Below are 14,964 nucleotides of genomic sequence, written 5' to 3' on the forward strand. Positions count from 1 at the left end.
AATGATCTTGGATAACTCTAACCTGTTTGTGCTTCAGATTCCTCATTAGAAAACTGAGGAATTGGGGCATAATGATGTGGTTTCCTTGGCCTCAACAATTCTTCTACATAAGAGCTCAAAGCACCGTTTGATTTCAATCTGAAAGGATTTTTCAAATGTCAGCCTAAAGGTTTCCTTTTTCTTTTTTAAGGATATAAGAAAGCAATCTCTTTTCTGATTATAGATCCATTATCAAAGGGAATCACTCCCTATAAAACCTTGTACTTTATTTATTTATTTATTTATTTATTTATTTATTTGTGAGGCAACTGGGGTTAAGTGACTTGCCCAGCATCACACAGCTAGGAAATATTTTGTATCTCAAGTCAGATTTGAACTCAGGTCCTCCTGACTCCAGAGCCAGTGCTCTATCCACTACACCACATAGCTGCCCCAGAACCTTGTACTTTCTCTCCAAAGTCTGAGAACTGAAAGAATCACAGAGCAGATGATCATAGGATCACAAATTGTGGTGAAGAAGTTCAACTCTCTCATTTTATAGTTGAGGAAACTGAGGTACAGAGATATTAAGTGATTTGTCCCATAAAATCATGTAAGCCAGTAATTATCTGAGGCACAATTCAAACTCAGGTATTCCTGGCCTTAAATACAATACTCTATCTATTATGCCATTTAACTGCCTCATCATTAAAGATGGAAAAGACATTAGGAAAAAAAAACCTACAGAGCAAATTAGTGGTAGTTCTGGGACTAGTATCTGAGTTTATTCTGAGTCTTTTTGAGAGACTTGAATATCCCACCGCTTTACCTGGTCCTTCCATTCTTTAACCATTTGGATTTTATCTGCCTAGGACACTAATTGCAATAGAAACCCAGAAGAAGAAATCCAAAATAATAATCTTGTAGTTACCTCATTACTGTACGTGAGAGAAAATTGTAAACTTGGGGGAATCCCTAAAGATCCAGAGAAGATTATTTTAAGGCCCATCCCATAAAAAATTTGTACTTTGAAAAATTCTATAGCACAATCTAAAACAACAAAGTTATCCATGGCATTCAAGAATACTTTATGTATCATTTCAATGTTCATAGATTTTTAGATATTATGATTTAAAAATCCCATTCATTAATATTCCTTTTGTGTAATGAGTAATATGGACTAGCATTTCAATAATTTGGTTTTAAGTAATTATTCAGTCATTCAGTTACTTGAGATATGGATACCCTAATTTGAAAAATGTAGTATTTCCTGGTTTTGAAAGGGATGTGATATTTGCTAAAGAATCAAGTTGACACCATCATAAATTTTCCTTACATGATTTTAAATTCCTGAAAATTCTCTAGATATCAGAAAATAACATTGTAGTTATTTCTGCCTACTCAATTAAAAATATGAATGTAGTGTGGTCCAGTTTTGGACCATTACAAATAATCATGGTCATTTTTTCCCCAGGAGTGGTTTTTTGATGATGTAGAAAACATCCCAGCTGTTACCACATGGAACACCTACCTCAGATATATTACTGTTCATAAGAGCTTAGTTTTTGTGCTAATTTGGTGCCTCGTTATTTTTCTGGTTGAGGTAAGAATGTTCTACTTATAATGAATTATTATCATTCCAAATTAAGAATACAATTTTCAAGCTTATTGTGAAAGTTACTTTCAAAAACTTATGTACGTGCATTTGATATCTAGCAAAGATATAAAAAGGTGTGGAGTGAGGCTATTATTCAAAGGCATGTTAGAGACCAGACTAGAAAGGTAAATGGAATAGTGAAGAGATGAGTTTTGTCTTAGAGAAAAGGGCCATTCTGAATAGGGAATAATTATTTGCATAGTGCCTACTATGTGCCAGGCACAGTGCTAAATGCTTTTACAAATATTTTCCCATTTGATCCTCATAAGAACCCTGTAAGGTAGGTGCTATTATTATCCCTGTTATACAGTTGAGGAAACTGAGGCAAATAGAGGTTAATGGAATTACCCAGAGTCCCACAGCTAGTAAGTGTCTGAGAGTGGATCTGAACTCAGGTCTTCCTGACTCCAGGCCTGATGCTCTATCTACTGCCCCACCAACAGCCTCTCTCTATCAACAGAAGTGTAGATGACTAGCTATGAAATTCCTTAGAGTGAAATGGAAATAAATAAATTTGATGATATTTGAACTAGGAGATAGAAAAAGAAGATAAGGCAATTGAGAGAGAGAAAGGAGAGCAGAGCATAGTGAAGAACAAAACATGTCGGTGAAGAGAAGTAGAGGAATGTAAATCATTCAAGACTGACCTACCTTAGACATACAAGCAGTTACTCGTAAGAAATTGTATGGTCATAGGTAACATATGAATGGTTATCACAAGCACAGCGGTGAGTTTGAAGATGGAGAGCTGTCTCTTCACTAAAGATGAAACAATGATGAATTAAGCTAATGAACAGTAAGCAGATTTTTAAGTTCTACAGAGATAGTGCCTCCCATCTGCAATTTCTGAGAAAAAATGTTGGACTATATAATTAACAGTACAAGACCTTTATGGATGAAATAGACAGTTCTGCCTCATATGGTTTAAGTTGATCTTTCCTCTAGTATTATTCTTAGTTAGACCAGAGTAGTTCTGAAATCAGTGCAAGGGAAGGACTTTATTCAGTTGACTCACTTATGACCCCACTCACTATATCAGAAACTTTTCAAATGTAAGTGCCCTTCCCTGGCTACTACTTTCCTTTCACAGACTCTCCTTGTTTTTGTATTTGTACCTCCTAGGATTTAGCACAACTTTTAGCAGGAGATAAGTGCTTAAAAATGCTTTTTCATTCATCCATCTATTCGTTCACTCTTTCTCAGTGGCTGATCTGTAGGTCACTTTTGTGCTAATAAACTACTAAATCCTTAGGTTGGATAGGAACTACTGGTCTCTGGAAGTTTCTTCAGGCATTATCCAGGGCAAGGGCCTCCTAGGGATATTCTAATTGAAAATTACCTTTTGGTCCTAAAGTCTATACCTTATCACCTGGGTTTAGATGAAAAGAGGTCACTATCTAGGGATAAGAGAGAGCCCTAGATTTTTCTTGTTGTTTGTGTAGTCCTTCCAGGGACTCCAAGAGGTTTTCTTAGCAATGATACTGAAATGGTTTGCTATTTCCTTCTCCATCTTATTTTACAGATGAGGAAGCTGAGACAAATAGAAGTTAAGTGACTTGATTAGGATCATATAGCTAGTAAATGTCTGAGGTTGTATTTGAACTCGGGTTTTCCTGATTCTAGGCCCAGCACTCTGTCCACTGTGCCACCAAATGCTCCCTAGGCAGGTGTTGGTGGCAGAGTTTCCCCCTTTCAGGAAATGATTAATTAGAAGTTGCCCAATAGAAAAAAATGGTACTTTACAGTCATGTAATTAATCTTGGACAGTCTTGCCAAATGATCATCATTAATATGAATTAAACCCAGCCCTTTGACATCGTAAATCCCAAATCAATACTTCAAAGTTATTAATGACCTGAGCTCCTGGGTTGAAAGGTTATAATGTTTGTCCTCAAGTTACAAAGTTATATAGGTTGAGGTTCATGTATTGATGTAAAGCAAAGGTGTCAAAAAAGAACATGATTATTTTTATATATGTATCCATACATATATATCTCTATATATACACATATCCATATCACACACGTGTATATACACATATATGTGTATGAAAATAAATATATATAGATATGTAGACATATCTATCCATCTATCTATCTATCTATCTATCTATCCATATATCTATCTATATTTTTTTTTTACCACAACTTTGTCCCATAGATTTGGACTTAGGCATCTTTCAAAAGAGTAATCCATATTGTTCAAAAAAAGGCAATGATGTCTGAAATTTTTTAAGGTCCTCATCTATGTGGTCTGGATCCTTAAGAGTTTGCCATTTTTTTAAGAGTATTATCTAAACTGTGGATTTAGTTGTATGGGATTGGGACCAGATCAATTATTTTATTGGTAAAAGGAACTAGGAAATGAGTAAACTCCTTCTACCAGTGCAAGTTTGCACCTTCTCCGAAATGTTGTTCTCTTGGACTCTAAGATTAAAGGACTTGCCCACAGTCAAACAACTACTATATGTCAGAAGTGGAATTTAAGTTCAGGTCTATGTGGTTCTAAGGCTGGATCTCTAAGCATAAGCCATGCTATTTCTGGTACAGAGAAGCATTATGGGATAGGGGAAAGAGTTTTGATTCTGACACCAGAGAACCTGGGTTCAAAATCTTGTTTCTGGTGATTACTACCTGTCTGAATTTAGGAAATGTCCCTGGTCCTCAATTTCCTCATCTGTAAAATGAGGTTAAAAAAAAAAAGATGGTGTCTTAGGTGCATTCTAGATATTGGGTTTAGATATGTTAGAAATATTTTTTTTTCACTCTTGAAAGTGCATTCTGAGTATTTGATTGTTTTTATGAAATTCTGTCTAGAGCTAAAAAAAATTTAAGATCCTTTGGTGAATGGAGATAGAAACATGGCCTTGTATTTTTATGCAATGTATTTATGTACATAGTTTAGTTGCTTCAAACTATTTTTAACAGGCTATATTATTGAAGTTACTACCATGGAAGTCAAATAGAGCCAGTCAAATAAAAGAGACATTTACACTCCAATTATTGTTATAATTTTAAAATTTCAATTACCCTAAAGGCATTTTAAAGAAACAGTCTTAGCTTTCTTGGCATCTAGATAGCACAGAGGAACATTCTGTTGGGCCTAAAGTCAGGAAAACCTGAGTTCAAATGTGACTTCAAACACTTAGTGTCTGTGACCCTGGGCAAGTACTCAATGTCTATCTGCCTCCATTTCCTAAACTCTGAAAGGGAAATAATAATAGCACTTACTCTTACAGTGTTGTTGGGAGGATCAAATGAGAAAATACTTGTAAAGTACTTAACATAGTGCCTGATACATAGTAGGTACATAATAAATGCTTGTTTCCTTTCTTCTTTTATTAGGTGATTTATGTCTTTTTATTTACAAATATACGTAAAATGGTATGACAGAGTTAATTACTATTACATAAAAGAAATTATAAATCATGCATAACTGCCTCAATAATGTAGATGAATTGAAATCTGTTCAAGAATGTTGACTTTTTATGCATAAAATATGATAATTTGGAGGGAGATAAGGAAAAATCCAAGGCTGACATATAGAAACCATAAATATCTTTGGCAACTTCCTTTTCAGCTTCTCAAACTAGCAGATTTTTTTTTAACCAAACCTATGATTTTATTAGTGTAGTGAACTCCTGATAAGGAATTTCTCTGTATCAGTACAGGTGTGACTTACTTAGCACAGTGCCAGGCACATAGTAAGTGCTATATAATTGTTAGCTATTTATTATTAGCTATTACTTCATCTCAGTACACTGCCTGGAGCATCAGAAGGTTAAATGACTTGCCTAAAGTCAGAGAGCTGGTGTGTGACAGGCAGGACTGGAAGCCAGGCCTTCCTGACTCCAAAGCCAGGTCTCATATTCACAGTGCCATGCTGCTTCTGTAGCAGGTGTATTACCAGAACTTTACATAATTAAAACATAATGAAACTCCCCAAGGGAGAACTGACAATTGTATTATAAATAACCTAAGTTCTGCTTTTAGTCACAGCATACCTTTTTAGTATATTTCTTTTTTAAAAATAGTTTTTATTGAGATCTTTTGTTTTTACATCCCTTAGATTTTTCCCCTTTCTCTTTTCCTCTCCCCTTTCAAGACAGCCATCCCTTACAAAAATAATTTTTTTTTAAAAAAGAGAAAGATAATTGAATTCAACTAAATTGGTCAATATATCAAACAAAAAGTTGACATTATGCTCAATGTTCCACATATTCCTCCTTACCTCTACAAAAGAGTAAGGGGGAGGTATCCTCTCATATGTCTTCTTTGGGGACAAAATTGTTCTTTATAATTTTATAACATTAATTTTTAATTGTTTTATGGTTGTTCTATTCATTTACATAGTTGGAGTCATTGTATGTATTATTTTACTGGCTGTTTACTTCACTTTGCCTCAGTTCCTATAAGTCTATCTGAACTTCTCTGTGTTCCTCATTTTTGTCTTATCTTATACCTCAGTAATATTCCATTGCATTCATGTACCACAATTTGCTTAGCATTTCCCCAACAGATGGACATCTACTTTGTTTCAGGTTCTTTGCTGCTACAAAAAAAATGCTACTATAAATATTTTAGTATATATTGAGTCTTTCTTTTTATCAATGACTTCCTTTGGGTTTGTTCCTAGTAGTGGGCTCTTGATGGTTACATAGAACTGTTCTATTTTAAAGCTACTTTTTACTTAGGATAACCTTGAATATAGTAGAATATCATCTAAGACCCTCAGACTTACATAATTGAACATTTTATTGTCATCTATGGTCATTGTTGACAGCTTTGTGGTTTTCTCTAATTCAAACTTTGGATGATTAAAAATAAGGAATATCCCTACATTAATACCTAGGCAATATGACAATTGATGAAATTGAATATTTACATAGTTATATTAGAAGTATTGCCACAAGTATCATGGTACATGCACTGAACTAGCTTTCTTCTTTCTATTGTTATTGCTATCAAGGTGCTCATGGTTATCCTTATAATGCCCAAAGAAAGAGAGCAGGGCTGTTCTTTCCTTATGAAATGGTTCCTACCCTTCCTTACCCACTCCCTTTTTTCCCTGAGGCTTAACCAGTGCCAATTTTTTATTTGTATTACTTCATTTTAGATTTTACATTATTCTAGATATAGACTTCATTTACTTCTCTTTTAGTTACGACAGCATGTTAAATTGTTTTTATTTAAATTTAAATTATGTTAAAATTAAAGAATGCAGTGTTCTAATCGGTAAATTAATAAGTATTTAAATGCCCCCTATATGACTTTAGTTCTCAGCATTCAATCCTTAATACTTAGATATTCAATTTTGAATTATATTAAGGTTTTGTAAAATTCTTGAAGGACCACTAAATTTTTGTTATTAGTTCTGAGTGGCATAGCAGGATTTGTTATGTAGAGATAATATACAACTAATAGATGAGTAGTCACTTCCCTCATCTGTGAAATGAGGAGATTGGACTAGATGATTCTGAAAGTCTCTCCTTGTTCCAATATTCTGACTTAAAAAACTAACAGATTGGGAGACTTTGTAATGGCTTCCTTCCTGGTGTACAGCTTGGGCTTCCATTTTAGTTATCAATAAAATTGTTAGGAAATCCTTCTTCAGTAGTGATCTTCCAGTTGAAATGACATCTAGTCACTTCACTTAGTGAATTTAGTTCAGATGGAATTCATTTTTAGTATTTGATTTGACTTGCTTGAAATTTCTATAAAAATAAATGTGTGATTTTAGCATTTTTCCAAATAATTTTTTAATTTCAGTGCTTCCAATGTGAGAAGCAGTTGCTTCCAATGTGAGAAGTAGTGTGGCATAGTGGATAGAGTACTGGTATTGGAGTCAGAAAGACCTGAATTCAAGTACTGCCTTTTCCATTTACTAGCTCCTGTGACTATGAGTAAATCATTGAATCTTTAAGTGCTCCCAGATAGCTCTGTAACACTATAAGCTACAGATGAGTGCTCAATCTGCATAGGTAGAAGAAATTTCCACTTGAGAAGTTCTATATACTGATGACATCACAAGTTTGGCCTTCTAACATTCTCCCTTCACATTTCTTCCTTCTCCTTTCCCCTCCCTTTTCCTCAATCTTGCTTTGTTTGTGACTCCGTATTTTGTTGCTAAAGTTAGAGCTTTCCAAAGAAAGCAGTTAAGCCTCTTAAATTTTTCATATAATGCATAAAGTACAGTCATTCATTCAACAAGTAGTTATCAAGAGATATTCTATATCAAGCAGCTGTACTGGGGCCTGTGAGGGAGGTATACAAAGATGTATAAAGACCTGATCCCTCCCCTTATTCATTTCACAGACCATTTGAGTATAGGTCTTGTATACAGATAACTGCAGTACTAGGTATCAGGTTCTAAGGAAAGAATGAATGATAATGCAGAGAGTATAAACTAAAATAGTACAAATGGAGAGATGGCTTCTGCTTGGAATGATCATTTGCATTAGCCTTTTTTTAAGAAAAGAAACCTAATTATAAAAATGGGTGAAATTTCATTTGGTAGAGGTTTTGGGTGAGCAGATGTGTGTTTGGGAGGGGTGATATGATGGTATCATGGTAATGGTGGCACAGACAGGTATTTTAGTCAGAGGAAATGGCATGAGTACAGATGTAGCAGTGAGAAACTAGAAGAGATGATGAAGGAATGGTCGGTAAAAATTTGAAAAAAATAAGAGGCTTCTTTTACCTGGTATGTATTCAGCCAACATTGAATGAATGAACAAATGAATGAATGGATGAATATTATGTGGATAGTGGGGAAATGGCTTGAAATGTAGATAAAGAACAGATTTCGGAGGATCTTGAATGCCTGGCTTAAAAAAAAAAACTTAAGCAATAGGAAGCCATGGAAAGCACTACAGCAGAGGAGGATTGTTATCAGATTGGTGTTTTAAGAAGATAAACTTAGGGGCAGCTAGGTGGTACAGTGGATAGAGCATTGGACCTGGAGTCAGGAGGACCTGAGTTCAATTCCAGCCTCAAACCAGACACTTGACACTTACTAACTATGTGACCCTGGGCAAGTCACTTAACCCCAATTGCCTCATCAAAAAAAAAAGAAGAAGAATATAAATTTGGTGGCAGTTTGTTGGATGGATTGCAAGGAAGAGAGGATGGAGACAGAGACATCAAATAGAGGAGGCAACTGCAATAGGCTAGATAATATATGATAAAGGTCTAAACTAAAGTGGAGGGGCAAGGAAAAGGATATACATTTTAAGATAGATTGTGAAGCAAGAATTGATCCAACTTATTAATTGGTTGGATGTGGGAGTGACAAACTTTGCACTTGGGTTACCAGGAAAATAGCAATACCATTACTAGAAGTATGGAAATCAGAACTAATTTGTCAAGGGACAAGGAAAATGAGAAGTTTAAGGGATAGTAAGAAATCTAGGTAGGAGTATCAGAAGGTGGCTGGAAATAAGACTGGAACTTGGGAGGGAAAGTCCAGACTGAAGATATAGATAAAAGTATGTACACATAAATCAATACTTGGTTTTAGTTGTGTAATAGTTCTAATTTCCCTATATTACCTAGCATTGCCTTTTCTTATCTACCTTAGCCCTTAGTTCACTTGTCTATAAAATAGAAATGATAAATGATTTACATGGTGCATTAACATTTATAATGAACTTTCTTTACAACTTTGTAAGGCTGGCAATGCAAATATCTTTCTTTTCATACTTACTTTCCAGGACTGCCACAAAAGGAATATTTCTCCTTGACCAGAATTTTTCGTATTTAGAAGTCTCCCAAGACTTCCATACAAATGCCTGTTATATTAGCATAACTATACTTTATTTATCTTCCTAGATAGATTTTTAAAGAACTTTGAGTTCTTTGTCTCCAATTAGAATTTTTATTTCTCTTCATGAATCTTAATCTTCTTATAATAGATGGCTTTGTAGGTAATAGAATCAAACAGTAATTGTGTGAAATGTACAGTACTTTTAGCAACTAACCAAGATTCTTATGTAACTCTCTGGAGTCAGGGTGAGGAGTATTTTGCCATTGTATCAGCCTGCTCAGGGCTAATACCCAATTGCAAGTGCTCTTAGTAATTGTTTCTAGTGGTTTGCAGAATCCTCTTTTCAAAACTCCGTGGTGCCACTCCGACCTCCCCCCGCCAAAAAAGAAGGAAGAAGATGAACATGAATAAACCATTTATAAAATAAATAGAATAGAACAGAAGGAAAATCAGAGATATACAGACAAGCAGGGCAGGATTGGCATTATCAGGCTTAATTTATTAGAGTCTTTAAAAGTAAGATGGACAAAATTAAGTAAGTCTCTCACGTGCTATTCTTTTGTTTCTATTGTTCTTTGTGTATGGAAATGATCATATTTGTTAGCATCTGTCCCATTCACAATAAAAAAAGAAGAAGCAAAAAATTAAGAAAAAAAACATACTGACAAAATTTTGCCAAATTTTATGTTCAGATGCTTCATATGGAAAATATTACTTGTGACTGTGAATGAGCTTTCACAGACTCATTCATGAAACCAGTAAAAAGTGATTTTTCCCACTCAAATGCTTTCACTGTAACTTATCCCTCCTGATGAGATTCAATTAATTTTCCTGTTGATTGATGGAATAAATGACAAGGTATTTTACTCTGATGCAATTTGAATTCTTCTCTTAATGTATTCTCCCTAAACATACTGGTGTTGTGGACAATTATTACAGCTGCTGAACAAAACAAAACAAAAATGCATGTGCTTTCAGGGAGTGGAGGATATTGAAAAGGACACTGTTTGGCAGGGGAAAATTTAACTGTTTGTTGTCCTGTTGCAGGTGGCTGCTTCTTTGGTTGGGTTTTGGATCTTAAAGGAGTGAGTATCCCAGGTTGTGAATTTTGTCTTATTTCTAATGTGTCTTTAAAAAATATTTTACTGTGCATTAAGTTCACTCCTTTTTTTGTGAGAGGGCAGGGAATAATAAAATTTGTTTCAAAGTTCTACTGATCTAGATTATATTTTCTAATTTTCTCTCTGCCTGGGTCTCTATTAGTTTTACTGAAAAAGAAAAGACTTGATCATGTCCATATCCTATTGTCCTCTGCTAGTACCCAGAAGAAAAAATTTGCACCCAGTTTTCTCTGAGAGTCAGTGACAACTTTGGGGACGAATTCAAACATGAAATTTTTCTTCATGTTTTTTCAAAGATTTTCAAACATGAAATTTTTTTTTTCATGCTATAATTTGTTTCAAAAGTTAAAGTAGACTGGCTTTGTCTATGGTATGATAAACTCTTTTCATGCTCTGAAAATCTCAGTAGTTCACCTTCTCTAGTAAGTAAAATTTTGGGGACCCATCAAACTCAAAGTCAGTATTATTTATGTTTTTGGAAGAATAAAACAAAGAGAAATCTCCAATTGCTGAATAATTACTTCTTCTTTGTTTTACAGGACCTCTCTTAAAGATAAAACAAATTCAAATGGGACCAATAACACCTATGGAGTCATTATCACCGACACCAGCAAATACTATTTTTTTTATATTTATGTGGGAGTGGCTGACACACTTTTTGCCCTAGGAATGTTCAGAGGTTTACCACTGGTGCATACACTAATATCAGTCTCCAAAATTCTGCATCACAAAATGTTATGCTCCGTTTTGAAAGCACCTATGTCAACCTTCAGCAATTTGAAAGCAGGTACTTTGATGAAAGAATGTACTGTCCTTTGTGTGAAATAAAACTATTGATCCCCAGGGACATGTGACTTTAGTTGTTTTTTTCAGTTGTGATGGATTTGCACTGAAACATCCACTTTTTTTTGTCTAATCCCTCTAGTGACCAATAACATACATTTACAAAGGTAGCATCTACAATTTATTTATTTGTTTGTCTGTTTATTAAGATTTTTAGGTCTTATCATGGTCTTTTCAGTCAATTAGGTTACCATAATTTGCTAAAACATCACATCATTGAAGTCATGATAGCAAAATTTGTCCTCATGTCATGTCTAGATAGCTGCACAAGCCTGGTTAGAGGCAGCTAATGGTGCAGTGGAGAGTAGTAGGCCTGATTTCAGGAAGACCAGTCTAAACCTGGTCTCAGACACTTACTAGCTGTGTGACCCGCTGGCAAGTTTCTTACCTTCTTTTTGCCTCAGTTTCCTCAACTATAAAATGGGGTTAATAATGGCTTTCATTGTATAAAGAAGCTTAAAGAAGGGAAAGAACTTCAATGTCAGACATCGATTTTAAATCCAACTCCCAAAGAAAAAAATAAGTCTTTATCTCTCAAGTTTGCATTCAGATCTTGTTTGCTTTTGTGTTTTTAGGGCATACATAAAGACTTGCACATCTAAAGTACTTTGATATCCTCACATTCATTAGCTTGTCTGATCTTTCTGCCAATCCATTGAGATATGTAAGGAAAATATCATCATCCATATCGAAATGATTAGGAACTATACCTTAAAGAGGCAATCACTTCAGTAGTCTGTTTATGAACCAGAAAGTATCAGAGGCAGAAGGAATTTTAGAAAGCATATAGTCCAATTCCCTCATTTAACAAAAGAAGAAACTCAAAGCCAGAAAGAGTAAATAATTCACTCAAGGTAACAGTTATTGTTAGTGTATGTGGCAGAAGTTATACCAGAACTCAAATCTTCTGACTTTCATTGTAGTGTACTTTTCATTATATCTTACCACCTGCCTGAGTTCCTCATGCCTTTGAAGGCTACTAATAAATCATATCTCAATCTACCCTATCCCCTTAAATGTTTCTTGTGAATCTATTTTTTTTCAACATTTTAATTATGGGGCTGCTCTGAAACCTCTCCAGGTTATAGAGAATTGAACACAGTGACCTCAGAATACTAAAAATGATTCTGCTTTTTAAGCTGAAAGGGACCCTAGGCATTATCTGCTACAATATCCTCATTTTATAGATGAAGAAGCAGACCCATGGGTTTTAATGTTTCCCCAAGAGCGTAAGTAATGTGAAGGGGTAGAGAGGGAATTTAAACCCTCATACTTTGATTCCAAATCCAGTTCTCTTTCCACCTCCAAGTATAATGTTAGAGTTACCTAATCCTACCTCCATCTCCAGTCTCACACACCCTGTCTGATTCTTATTTACTACTTGCACCACATTGTGATTTGTGGTTCGTTTTTTATCCATTGAGACAGCTAGATGTTTTTCTGTTATAATTAAGTCTCCATTTTATATCTGCCTTTTGGTTTTGATTCCTCAGCTATTCAACAGCATTCATCTTTGTTGAATTTATTTTCTTGTCTCTGATTATTTCTCTCATTTTCCAGTCATTTATTTAATATTTATTTAAATATTTAAGAATATTTAAGTATAGTGTCATGTGCAGAGTTGATTGAGTCAAGGAATTCTGACATTTTGAGAGAAAGCCATCATTTGAAATGGAATAAGTATTGTATTCATAATTTTTTTTCCTGAAACTGCTTTTACTTATTTTCACAAACTCTGTAGATTGTTTATATACATTTCTTTTTTTATTTTTTTATTTTAACAAATACAGAAATGCACAAAGTCACTTATGCTGCGAACTGTTCGTAGTTATAGATAGAGGGCAAAAGTGTGATTATATAACCTTTACTTAGTATTACGGATCAAGGTTTGGAAGGGACCCCAAAGGCCATCTAGTTCAATCACCTTATTTTACTACTGAAGAAATTCTGTCCCAAAAAGGTTAAGTGACTTGCCTGAGATTACACAGGCAGTCATATGGATTGTTAATAGTAAGAGGAGTGTAACTTTCCCATTCTTTATAAAGAGCAAAAGTAAATAGGCCTACATGTAGAAAGGACTTAGATGAGAACTGAACCACATTTGTTTTCAGACATCACAGCACATGATTAGTGGAGAATGTTGTATCTATTGCCTAACTTATAATTATTAAATAAACTCAGTGGCATACATGATATTCTCCCTGAAGTTCGTAAAGGGGACCAAAAGAATTCTGGGATTTCTCTGCTAGCCTGTGAGTCTGTTGTTTAAATGATGCAAAGGAAAACAAATGAATATTCATTTGTACTTACTTATATGTTGGTACAGGAAATTAGGCAGGGGTATGTTGATAAACGTTTAACAACAGCTCTCTGAAAAAAATGTACTCAGACACTTTTAATTTTAATCTGCATTATTAACAATCAACAAAACAACAAATCAAGTCCTCTTTTATAACGTTTGTTGATTTCTGAGATATAAATGCTTACACTGAAAATTTAACATTCCAGCTCTTTCAAACTGGATTGAGATAGCTCCAGCATACCCCTGGACATAAGCCAAATTAAATTATAACTACCTAAATTGACCTATTTTGAGAATTTTCTGGGGCTTTTGAAGAATGCATTCTCTCTTTTAACTTACTCCTACTTTTTTGCTGATTAGGGGCAATATATAATAATTTGATTTTTGGTATTATGAGGAAAAAATGATATTTATACAGCTAAGAACTTTATACACATTCTCTTATTTGATACTCAAAACAATCTAGTGGGTAGGTACTATAGGCATTATTATCCTCATTTTATAGATGAGGGAAATGACTTAGGTCTTGTGACTCACTCAGGGTTAAATAGATAGTATAAGTCAGTGAAAAGATTCCAACCCAAGTTTTCTTACCTCTAGAGCCAATGTTTTTTTTTTTATTTTTGTGTATTTTTTTAACTACTTAGCAAAGACTATGGAGAATCTCCATTAGTAAATACTTAGCCTTTTGTTTTATTAAATTAAAAAGATGCCAGGAACCTCAGTACATTACAGTTACACTAAAGTGTGTATGTGGATTGGAGTGTGAACATAGTTAGACTGTTGGATGTTATTTATGACCAAAGATAAAAGGTCCGCTGTGGTCAGACATTTTTCCCCCTGAAACTTAACAGAAAATGGTTATGTCTAAAGAGATAAGATGATACTGTAAACACTATTATAAAACAATGAACATTTTTGAGGTTCTAGGTCAAGCACATTGCTTCTATCTCTATACTTTCGAGATAATGAAAAATTGACTCTTTGACTTCATTGAAAGGCTGTTTCTTTCTTTTGACCTTTAGGTGGAATTCTGAACCGTTTCTCCAAAGACATAGCAATTCTAGATGACCTTCTGCCACTTACAATATTTGACTTCATCCAGGTTTGTAAAATAACCCTTCTCCAATAGAATTTGTTGCTTTAGTCTTTAAAAAAATGCTTGAGTTTGAGTATTTAATTACATTTTGCCCACATTTAATTTAGACTTTGAGGTATCTTCCCTTGTGTAGAATTTGGTAAGTAAGAGTACTTTAAAAATAAAATGATAATGGGAAACCAAAAGAAATAGTACAGTT

The 14,964-nt window shown here is 34.3% G+C and overlaps 1 protein-coding gene across 6 annotated transcripts in view; it reads left to right on the forward strand.

Annotated features, from left to right (window-relative positions):
- CFTR (cystic fibrosis transmembrane conductance regulator) overlaps window positions 1-14,964 on the forward strand; it is a 233,898-nt gene that overhangs the window by 141,447 nt on the left and 77,487 nt on the right. For 5 of the 6 annotated variants that reach the window (XM_027845011.1, XM_027845012.1, XM_027845015.1 and 2 more), the window contains 4 exons: window positions 1,454-1,582; window positions 10,448-10,485; window positions 11,061-11,308; window positions 14,692-14,771. In XM_027845011.1, coding sequence (XP_027700812.1) covers window positions 1,454-1,582; window positions 10,448-10,485; window positions 11,061-11,308; window positions 14,692-14,771 — 495 coding nt within the window. The remainder of the gene's footprint in view (window positions 1-1,453; window positions 1,583-10,447; window positions 10,486-11,060; window positions 11,309-14,691; window positions 14,772-14,964) is intronic. The other variant, XM_027845014.1, reaches the window with a different exon arrangement.

The sequence above is a fragment of the Vombatus ursinus genome, unplaced genomic scaffold (assembly GCF_900497805.2).
Source record: "Vombatus ursinus unplaced genomic scaffold, bare-nosed wombat genome assembly UNPS02014946.1, whole genome shotgun sequence".
Taxonomy (NCBI): Eukaryota; Metazoa; Chordata; class Mammalia; order Diprotodontia; family Vombatidae; genus Vombatus; species Vombatus ursinus.